The 10,116-nt window shown below is 42.1% G+C and overlaps 1 protein-coding gene across 1 annotated transcript; it reads left to right on the top strand.

Annotated features, from left to right (window-relative positions):
* The first annotated feature begins 2,944 nt into the window (after positions 1-2,944).
* LOC140941217 (uncharacterized) lies at positions 2,945-5,628 on the top strand. Its single transcript, XM_073390197.1, has one exon. The coding sequence runs from the start codon at positions 3,001-3,003 to the stop codon at positions 5,482-5,484; it is 2,484 nt and encodes an 827-aa protein (XP_073246298.1). The 5' UTR covers positions 2,945-3,000; the 3' UTR covers positions 5,485-5,628.
* The last annotated feature ends 4,488 nt before the right edge of the window (positions 5,629-10,116 follow it).

Genomic DNA, 10,116 nt, shown 5'->3' on the forward strand with positions numbered 1-10,116 from the left:
TGATAAAAGATGCCAAAATAAGATGACTCATATTGTCCTTGCAATTTCGCACGTTTCTTCGAAGATTCATCTCTCAGCGTTTTTCTTTATGTGTCATCGCTCGACAAGTTTTTCGTTGTACTAAATCTCTTAAAATACAGTTTTTACCGCGAGGAAGCTCGAAGTTCTATGACAAAAATGTTGAAGTTGTTCCACCAAGGCCTCCTCTCCCACGTCGTTAGTTCGGGCTTAAATTTTTAAGAGAGTGCTTGACTTTTTTCCTAACTATTCCGCGGCATGAGTTTGTTTGTAAACAGAGTGCAGCATTTCACGTTTGATATGTAGGCTTTGAAAGCATCTTATTTATTCAGGCTATTTTCAGACTATACACGTGATAGCTTTTGCGCCGGCACGAAACTAGACTACGAGTAGTCCCCCATTTTTCCTCAGGGATAGTAGAGCGAGCGAAACGCGAGCTCGCGCGCTTGAAAATCACCCCACGCGAGAAAAGGCGACACGCCCACGCGCGCTCGCGTTTCGTTCGCTCTACTATCCCTGAGGAAAAATGGGGGACTACTCGTAGTCTAGCACGAAACCCGTACCGCATAGGGCTTTTGTTCAGACATAAGAACGGTGATTTCGGCGCGATTTCTGTAACGGAGCGAAGGTACGCCGCGCCCATCTCTAAAGTAGAGTGTCACATATCGGATAGGTGTTCCCACTGTGCCAGATGGCTTTTAGTGTCGGCGCGAAAAGCCTAGACGCTTGGAAGTAGTGGGCACAAGAATGAACGAGCGCGCGAGAGACACGCGAGACCCCTTGCGTGTCTCCCTCTCGCGCGCCCGTTCTTTCTTGGGCCTGCTACGCAGGCTAGCGCAAAAAGCTGTCCGATATAGCGTGAACATGACCACAGTTTTGCAGTACATGACAATTACACTGCATCTCTCTTTCAAGTCGAACTTGTACAGGTGCTTAAAACTTGCATTCCTTTTTTGTTACATTGTTGTAAATAATCAATTCGTTGTTCAAATGTCCTTGGCTGAAGTCTGTTTCAGTAGTTGGTAGTAAAAAGAAAATTTAATTCATAAATTGAATCGGCATGGCCCAGTCCACATAATTATTGACCTACACGGCCAAACAACAATCTCCCCTACCCCTATCCCCTGGATAAGATGCCAGGCAAGGGATAACTACGAAAGCAATGGCATGGAAAGCATCAGTCGATCTTAAAGTTATCTCTTGTTTAAGTTACTTGGAAAATTTTCCTGTTACTGTTTCATTTTTAATGGGGCTATGTCAGGCTGTTTGCTATCTGTTGAAGAGCTAAACCTTGTCTTCGCATAAAAAATTAAATAATGGTCAAGGTTTGTTATTTGGACTATTTAGGTTACTAAAAAGTCTGTTTCCTGTCATCTGTTGCTACGGATAGCAAAGATGGACTTGGGGTTAAACTTGAAAAAGTTGGGCCAACTTTTGGGTAACGGAGCGGAAGCTGCGCCGCAACGATCTGGAAAGTGGAGCGTCACATATGGGATAGGTTCTGTGCCGCACTTTGGTGTAGAGTGAACAGGTATTCGGACTGTAGCGGAAGGGAACAAGTAGGAACAAGGACTGTATCCCACTGAGGTGAAAGTAAATATTTAGGGGTGAGATTTGGGATTTTTGGCACGATGTTCGATGCCATTTGAAACGACTTATTCCAATTCTGTGGCTTTACTGTTCATACTATACCGGTAGCTTTTCGTTCGGCTCCGTCACATCTCAAACTGATGTAGATATTCCATAACCGATGGTCCATGACGTCATTAGTTTAAGGTACGCCTAGAACCAGCATCTTTCCTTGTTTTATGCCCGAGTTGACATGTTTATATTGTTGTCACGGTGATTATCTATCTGTTTACTATTCTAATGTTAATAACATGTAAAACAACATTCCTTTAAAAGAATCGTTGACGCGTGAATTAGAATGAAAGATTTTGTTAAGTATGGCGTCATTTACAATGAAAGAGTTCTCTTTTCCAATCCATGTGGTATAGATGTACAACATCAACGGAAGACCTAATTCAAGAAAACTTTAATTGTCTTTTCCGATCCCAAAAGATGGATTTCTCGTTTTAAGAGCCACTATAAAATCGATTTTTTTCAAAGTAATTAAGGTGTTATTCACGGTCGAAAGATTTAGAGGTGGCTTGCCAAACTGTCTAGCAGAAAGCTCAAACGTTGTTAGTTATATTTTAAAAGCACCGGCTTGGCAACGCGCAACTATTACAGTCAAACCAAGTCAAGCGTACCCCCCAAGATTCTATCAGTGAATTGATTATTTGAAAAATGAATTCGTTAGTCGTTCCCGTAACTGGTGTCAAATTCAAAGTGGCATTTCTGCATGCGTAATGAGCAGTGAATATTTTACGAGAACTTCTCTGTATTTGGTGAGACTGGAAATCTTTGAATGGATTACGCTTCTTAGAAGACATTTACATCAATTTCAGGAAAATGGAGCTGGTAGAAATTTCATAACTGCCTCGCGTGTGAATTCACGGCTCATTACACATACAAGAATGCAGAGATCAATCTGAAATCTACAACTAGAAACGGATTCAACTTTTGAATAATAAAGTCATTAATGGCTTCTTGGGGGGTACGCTTGACCTGGTTTGACTGTATGTCAAGAAAAATTACTTTATTATGAAAACTTTTAGGTGTAAGAAAGATAAGCAAACCCGCGCTTATTTCAGAGAAACATATCTTTATTTCGGCAATTTACAAAGAGTCTATACTTATCTTTTTGAAACACCATGAGATAAAATTGTCAAGCCATTAATAATAAGGTTTATGGACCTATTCTTTTCTCGTGCATGATAAATCGTTTCTTGTCATTTGCAACGGTCCGTTTGTAGACCGTAAATTTGTGATTATGCGGCGTTTATTAAAAATCAAATCACGGTTGTCAGCCGGCAGGAAGAAACAAATTTGTCAGGTAGGGACAAGGAAATCAAATATTTGCGATTTTATCCGGTAATAATGGGTTGTGGAACATCGAGATCTGTCGAGACAGCAGTTATTACCTCAAACGAAGGTCATGATAAGCCGAGCATTCGAGAGACAGAAACTAATGAAAATGTAAGTGCTACACCGAACTCGCTTGACAACAACAATGACAGGCCGGTAATGAAAGTTCTCGCGGAGCAGCCCTTGACAGAAGCTAGCATCCATCACCAGGAACATGGGTTTTCCGTCGGAGATCGAGTTCACGTGTCGGGATATGTTGGAACAGTTAAGTTTATTGATGAATTGAGCGACCTAGGCGACGGTGAATGGATCGGAATTGAGCTCGACCGAAGTCACCCTCAGGGGCATGATGGCTGCTTCCAAGGTGTTCAGCGTTTTGTTTGTAAGCCAAGGCATGGCTTGTTTGTTCGTCCCTCATCAGTTTTTCATCACACGGACATTGATGCCATTACTAAGACTTCGAGTGTTTCGCCTCAGACGATTACTTTTATCCAAACGAGCATGCGCCGGTTTCTCGCCAGAGTTCGGCTTAAGAGATTTCAACAACGTACAGGAGTGGAAAAGAAGATCGACGCGCACGTGCTGTCGACACCAGAGGAGGAGACGGAAAGCGTTGAGAGGCTTAGCCAGTATTTGACTCATCCCTGGTCAGGAGAAAGACACAAGGCGTACGCGATTTTTCGCTGGTTGAGCTTTAATGTCGCTTATGACGTCGAAGGGTTCTTTGGTAGAGCTGAAAAGAAAAAGGGTGACGCAAGCAGCGTTTTGAAGCATAGAACTAGCGTATGTGCAGGTTATGCAAACCTCTTTGAAGGTCTTGCTAAAGCAGCGGGACTGCAGGCTCATATCATTGAAGGTTATGCCAAAGGTTATGGTTTTGAGCCCGGTCAGCAGTTTAAAAACACAAATCACGCGTGGAACGCAATTCAAGTCAATCGTGAATGGTTCATCTGCGAACCTACATGGGGGGCTGGCTATTTGGGGAATGATTTGATATTTCATCGGAGCCCCAACGTTGCTATGTTCCTAATGGATCCAGAATACGCTATCTGTAGTCATTATCCAGCGGATGAACAATGGCAGTTCCTTGACCAGCCAATCAGCAAAGAGGAATTCGAAAAGTTGGTCGTGCCTTCTGGAAGGATTCACGAGGTGGGAGTCGAGCTGTTAAGCCACAAAGAAAGCATTTACACCATCAAGGACGCGGATAACATAGACATGATGTTTTACTCGCCTTCTTTGAAAATACTGCGAGGTGGTCTAAAAGATACCTCGGGGAAAGAGCTCGAAGGACGAAAGTGGACGCAAGTAATTCCTTGTGGGGTGAACAAAGTTAAACTAAGAGCGCAGTTTCCCACCCCCGGCAAATTCAAGTTGTGTCTGTACGTAAGGGACGCGGATTCAAATAATACGTGGAAACATGGAGTAGAATATCTTGTCAACGCCGGTAAAGGCGTGGAAAAAGGTCGAGGGGGATTTCCTCGGCTAGGAAACGAATTCTACGAAATGGGATTTTACCTTGATCATCCGTTCGAGAACGTCGTCTCGCAAGATGGAAAAGCGTGCATCTCTTTAGAGAACCACAACTCGCAGATTTCAGGCGTCAGTGGCAATTTAGAACTTGAAGGAAAAGACAAGAAACTTAAGGAAGAGTTTAACGGCTTTACGTTTTATTGGACGGAAAAGACGAACAAAGGTTATCAGGTTAAAGTTCATTGCCCGGTTCCTGGCGAGTACACTTTGAACATATTCGCAAAGCACACTGAGGAGGGACGTTCTAATACCTTTGTTTGTGGCTACTATATCACTGCACTCGCTGGCGTAGGACCAGTCCCAGGCTTTCCTCGACTATCCCATCGCTTTGACGCTTGGGGTCTGGAGCTTATCGAGCCTCGAGAGAACATCCATGTCCCGGATGGACGCGCCTCTGTCAAAATAAAGACCCCGGATAAAATTTTCCTCAGTGGCAACTTGAAGAAAGGAAGTCAATATCTAGACAACGGTTTGTGCTTCACTACGACATCAGGCGGCGTCAGTACAGTTCTGGTACACGCGCCAGAAACCGGCGAATTTCAGCTCAACATTTTTGGTAGAAAACCCGGCGGCAAAGATAGCGAGTACCTGGGTTCGTTAGTCATCAAGGCAGATCAAGCAGCTAGCTTAAACCCAGGCTTCCCTTACCTCAAGGATGAGTTCAAAGAGTGGGGACTGGAACTGGTAGATCACTTCGAGAACATTTTGTCCTATGACAGTCACGTGACCGTAACACTTTCACATCCCAGTAACATTTCTGTCCAGTCATTCTTGTTTGATGCGGACAACAAGCAGATTGGTTATTCTCTTCCGTCACAGACCGCTGACAACAAGACCACGATGAGTTGTGAGCTGCCAAAGCCTGGCAGTTTTAAACTGAACATTTTTGGTACAAATTTGTTACTCGACAGCACTAAACGAAACTATCTGGGTTCATACAAAGTTCTATACCAACCTAAATGAGAATTATTCGAATGTGGGGCAAATTTTAAGGACGACAGTGACAGACCTCTCAACTCCAATAGACCAAAAACCTGGAAATCAAGGTGAAGAAAACTGGAGATTTGGGACTTAAAACCTGGAGATTTATCGACTGCGTCAAGGAGACCTAAAACCAGGTGTGCATCACAATGTAGTTTTTGTTTCTGTTTATTAATATTCATCGTTTCCCGTCGTTTTGACAACGTGGGCGAAACGCATCTAGATGCGACAAACTGGTAACGATAACCTTATTTTGCATTTGTCTTCTAAATATGGTTGTGAGGTCCGTGTCTCGGTCAACCAGTCGATCAAATAATTTTGACACGTATGTCTTAGAACTGTGGATTTTTACAGAATTGGCGCCAGAAAATCAATAGACCAATTCCAATGTATTAAAAGACCATTTCTTTTGTTTTATTCCCCTAGCCCCGCAGCCAAGTATGAATTTTAATATATGGAAAATAACTATTTTACAAGGCAAAAATATAATGAAAAAATGCAAGGAAAGTGTATTCCATCGGCTTTTGAATCTGTTTACCGTGAGATTTTTGTGCCTTATCGTGAGACCGTGAGATTGCCCTCAAAACCGTGAGACTTTAGAGCTCTGCAGAGATGTTAGAAGGTTTCCTTTGTGTCGCGTCAGTGTGTGCGTTTCTTTATCACTGTTGAACTCTTAGGCTACGTCCACTCGGCAGCAGACGAATTTTCGACCGGTTGAAAAATTTGCTACGCCACTTCGTTAACTCGGGACCGTTCAATATTTTCGCTCTGTTCTCACGGAACTTTGAACGGCTGGGCGTCCAATCCGGGGTGTCTCCCATATGAAAGGGGCGGCGATACTCGTCGGAAATTTTGAATTAAACCCCTAAAGGAGACCAATCTGGGCGTGGTCCAACCTTTTTTTGACCCCTAAAAGCGATCATTTTAAACTTTGATTACATGAATCGAGTAAATAAAACGAATTGAAAATATACAATTTCTTAATATTTCTTCGAGTGCACCCTAAAAGAGAACTTTACGGCTAAATATAATGGTGTTTTACCCAGAACACCCTAAGCGAGACCAAAATCTGAAATTTACACCCCTAAGCGAGACGACGAGCATCCCCGCCCCTTTCATATGGAAGTCCCCCCCCCCGGGGCGTCTAAATTTTCGTACAGTTAAGGTGGTTTCGTGGGAACGGAACACCTAAACCTTTCACAACTGAAAACTGCACACAATGTTCATTCTTATAAATAATAATAAAAATAAATACTTAATTATCCACTCCCCTTAGCGGGCTTTTCAGGGATAATGAAACAATGGTAGTCTTTACACTAGAGCATAAATAAGCTAAGAAATATTTCAAGACAAGTAAATTTTAAATACTTCAAGTAAAATAAAGCTTCACACACAACCTGCAAAACCGATTCTTTTTTACTTCAGGTTATTTTCTCACGCAACAAAATTAAGATTGATTGACATGTCTCGCCTTCCTCAAAGCTCAAGAAACCGCAAAACCGCAAGTCAGCTAAGTCGGTCATAAGGATGGTTTTCAAGTCGCTTGAAACTTTCTTGAATCGTTTCAACTTTCCGAGATGCAAAGTAAAGTTACTTGAGATCTTACTTAGGCCTTCACACACGAATTTTTGGTTAAGTAAAACTTAGCTGCTCTTAAGTCTTACTTAACAGCCTAGTGTAAAGACAGCCAATAATTCAATTAGAACATAACGTGTTTAAGAATCCCAACTGGTAGGGGGCAAACCAGTTGGCTATTTACAAGCGTGGCCGAGGATTCGAACTCGGGACTACAGGGAACAAATCCAGCTTGTGGTCAGGGCGGGACTTTAACTCGGGTCCTCAGGATTACACGTCCAGCGCTCTAACTGCTCGTCCACGCTGCCTCCACTATTCTTTGGATAGTCAAAGCACAATTCTGCCTTCTCATCCAACTAGGTGTAGCAAAGTCCCAGCAAAGACTAGATCAAGTCGCGCTAGCTTTTACCCGAGTTAAGTCACTGGCAATATTCTTACTTAGGCATTTTTAATATCTACTGGTAGCTATTGGAGAAGGGGACCGGAAAATACTTATCAATAACCTATTGATTTACAAGGGATGCCATGGAACCGAGATTTTAGTGAAGGCTGCCATGTCAAGTTGAGTGGACGAGCCTTGTGCTTTGTATTCCCCCCCCCCCCCCCCCCTCTTAGTATTAGGTACGGGTTGCTAGTTCCCCACACCTCCACTGGTTTGTATTTGTATTTTATTTACTCCATTCTATAGATAGAGTGGTTTTCGTTTGAGTGTCGTAAAACCAAAACCAAAGTAATTACTCTGGCCAATCACATAGGACACAGACAATACATTGAACCAATCAAAACTCGAAGTAATTACATGTGGCTGACGCAAAGCGCGGGAAAATGCATGCGAGCGCGTCACAATTGGCTTTGGTTTTACTTCTGATTGGATGAAAAGGTGGCGCGAATCTTTTAAGCCAATCGCATCGTGTAGAAAGTGCAAAACCAATTACTTTTCGACACTCAAATGAAAACCGCTCTAATACATCAGTTGTATAATATTAATCAGTAGAAGGTTGTTTAAACTAGGCGTACATAAGGTTAGCAAGAAAATTTAGAATGGAGACGGGCACATTATAGTAAAACTAATAATAGCCCTTTAACAAGATTGACTTAATTCTATTATAGCTTTGTTAAAACCTCCACTGGTCACCAGGGTGAGCTCAGTCAATACGTTGCTCACCAAAGTTCGTTCGTTCCCATGTCTCTCTCCTAAAAGAGTACCCTGGGAACGAGGTTGGCTAAACAGGGGCTGACGAAGGATTTTTTCAAAGAGGGGGTTGTAAGTATGAGAGTTCAAGGCAAACGTCCCAGGGCCAAAGGAATGGGGTAGGGAGAGGGGGAGGGTAATGTTTGAATATGTAGATTTTCGTCATTTTGATTTCAGAGCTATAAATTTGTCAAATTTGGGACACTATTATTAAGGACTAAGAGTACAGTGCAACAACGTTAGTTGTCTTTTTTTTTTACCCGCCTATTTATGAATCAAACAGACTAGCTTGAACGAGCCTTCTTGGATGAACCTTTACAATGGCCTGCTGCAGGAGCCCATCAAATTTGATGGGCTCCTGCCTGCTGGCATATCTCGTCTTCCTCGAATCTCTCTGAGTAGTACATGGCGATTACTGCGAGATTTCAGAATCGCTCTTCAGGCATTTTTGACCTAGAGCAGGTCTTGATTCATTTCATCAGTCAAAACGATCGCTCAGCTTCTGCGCTTGTGATCGGTATGGTGCAGGCGGTTACCAGAAGACGATGGATGTTTGGGAAAGCATCTTCATCGCCAGCACCAAGTGTTAGTGAAAGGTTGTTTGGAAGCTCCCTATCTGTTGACCGCCAGAGTGTTTTCTATCTACGACTTACCGACCTCATTTCCAAGGGATTTGGGACATGGAATGTCTTCATGCTGGGTTAATTTTTGCTGGGTATGTCCCGCTGGTTTATTGTAGTCTATTCTGTGGCCAGATATAGACCCCATCTTAGTCACTTTTGGAGAAATGTAATTTTCCTGATGCCAACTTAGTAACTTTTTGTTTATGCGTCTACCTTATAAAGTCTTTTAACCAGGTCATCCTGAAAAGAATTGACACATTGGTTAAACTTAAAAAAAAAATGAAGTAAAAATCTTCCCATTTTTAAATCCTTCCCTACCTGAATTTTCTAGTAAATCCAGCCGTGAAAATGCGACCCCATCCAGCGCCACATCCCCATTGGCCTATTACTAGGAAGGCCCCCCTCCCGGGGGTCCCACTGAGGTGGAAGTAAATATTCAAGAGTGAGATTCTGGATTTTTGGCACGATGTTCGATGTCATTTGGAACGACTTGTTCCAATTCTGTGGCTTTACTGTTCATACAATATCGGATAGCTTTTCGTTCGGCTCCGTCACATCTCAAACTGATGTTCCATAACCGATGGTCGATGACGTTATTGGTTTAAAGTACGCGGCTTAGAACTGGTATCTTTCCTTTGTTTTATACCCGAGTTAATATGTTTATATCGTTGTCACGGTGATTATCTATCTGTTTACTATTCTTATGTTAATAACATCTGTAAAACAACATCACCTCCAAAGAATCGTTGAGGCGTGAATTAGAATGAAAGATTTAAGTGTGGCGTCATTAAAATGAAAGAGTTCTCTTTTCTATTACATGCGGTATAGCCGCGGTACGCCATCAACTGAAGACCTAATTCAAGAAAACTCGGATTTCTCGTTTTAAGAGCCACTATAAAATCGATTGTTTTCAAAGTATTAAATTTAAAAGATGTTATTCACTGTCGAAAGATTTAGAGGTGGCTTGCCAAACCTTCTAGCAGAAAGCTCGAACGTTGTTAATTATATTTAAAAAAAAATACCGGCTTGACTACGCGCAACTATTGTGGCGAGAGAAATTATTTTGTTATACAAATTTTTAGGTGTAAGAAGAATAAAAAACAACCGCGCTTGTTTCAGAGAAAAATATATTTATTCAAGCAATTTAAAAAGATTTTATTTTTATCTTTTTGAATTACCATGAGGTAAAATTGTTAATCCATTGATAATAAGGTTTATGGACCC

The sequence above is a fragment of the Porites lutea genome, chromosome 6 (assembly GCF_958299795.1).
Source record: "Porites lutea chromosome 6, jaPorLute2.1, whole genome shotgun sequence".
Classification (NCBI taxonomy): domain Eukaryota; kingdom Metazoa; phylum Cnidaria; class Anthozoa; order Scleractinia; family Poritidae; genus Porites; species Porites lutea.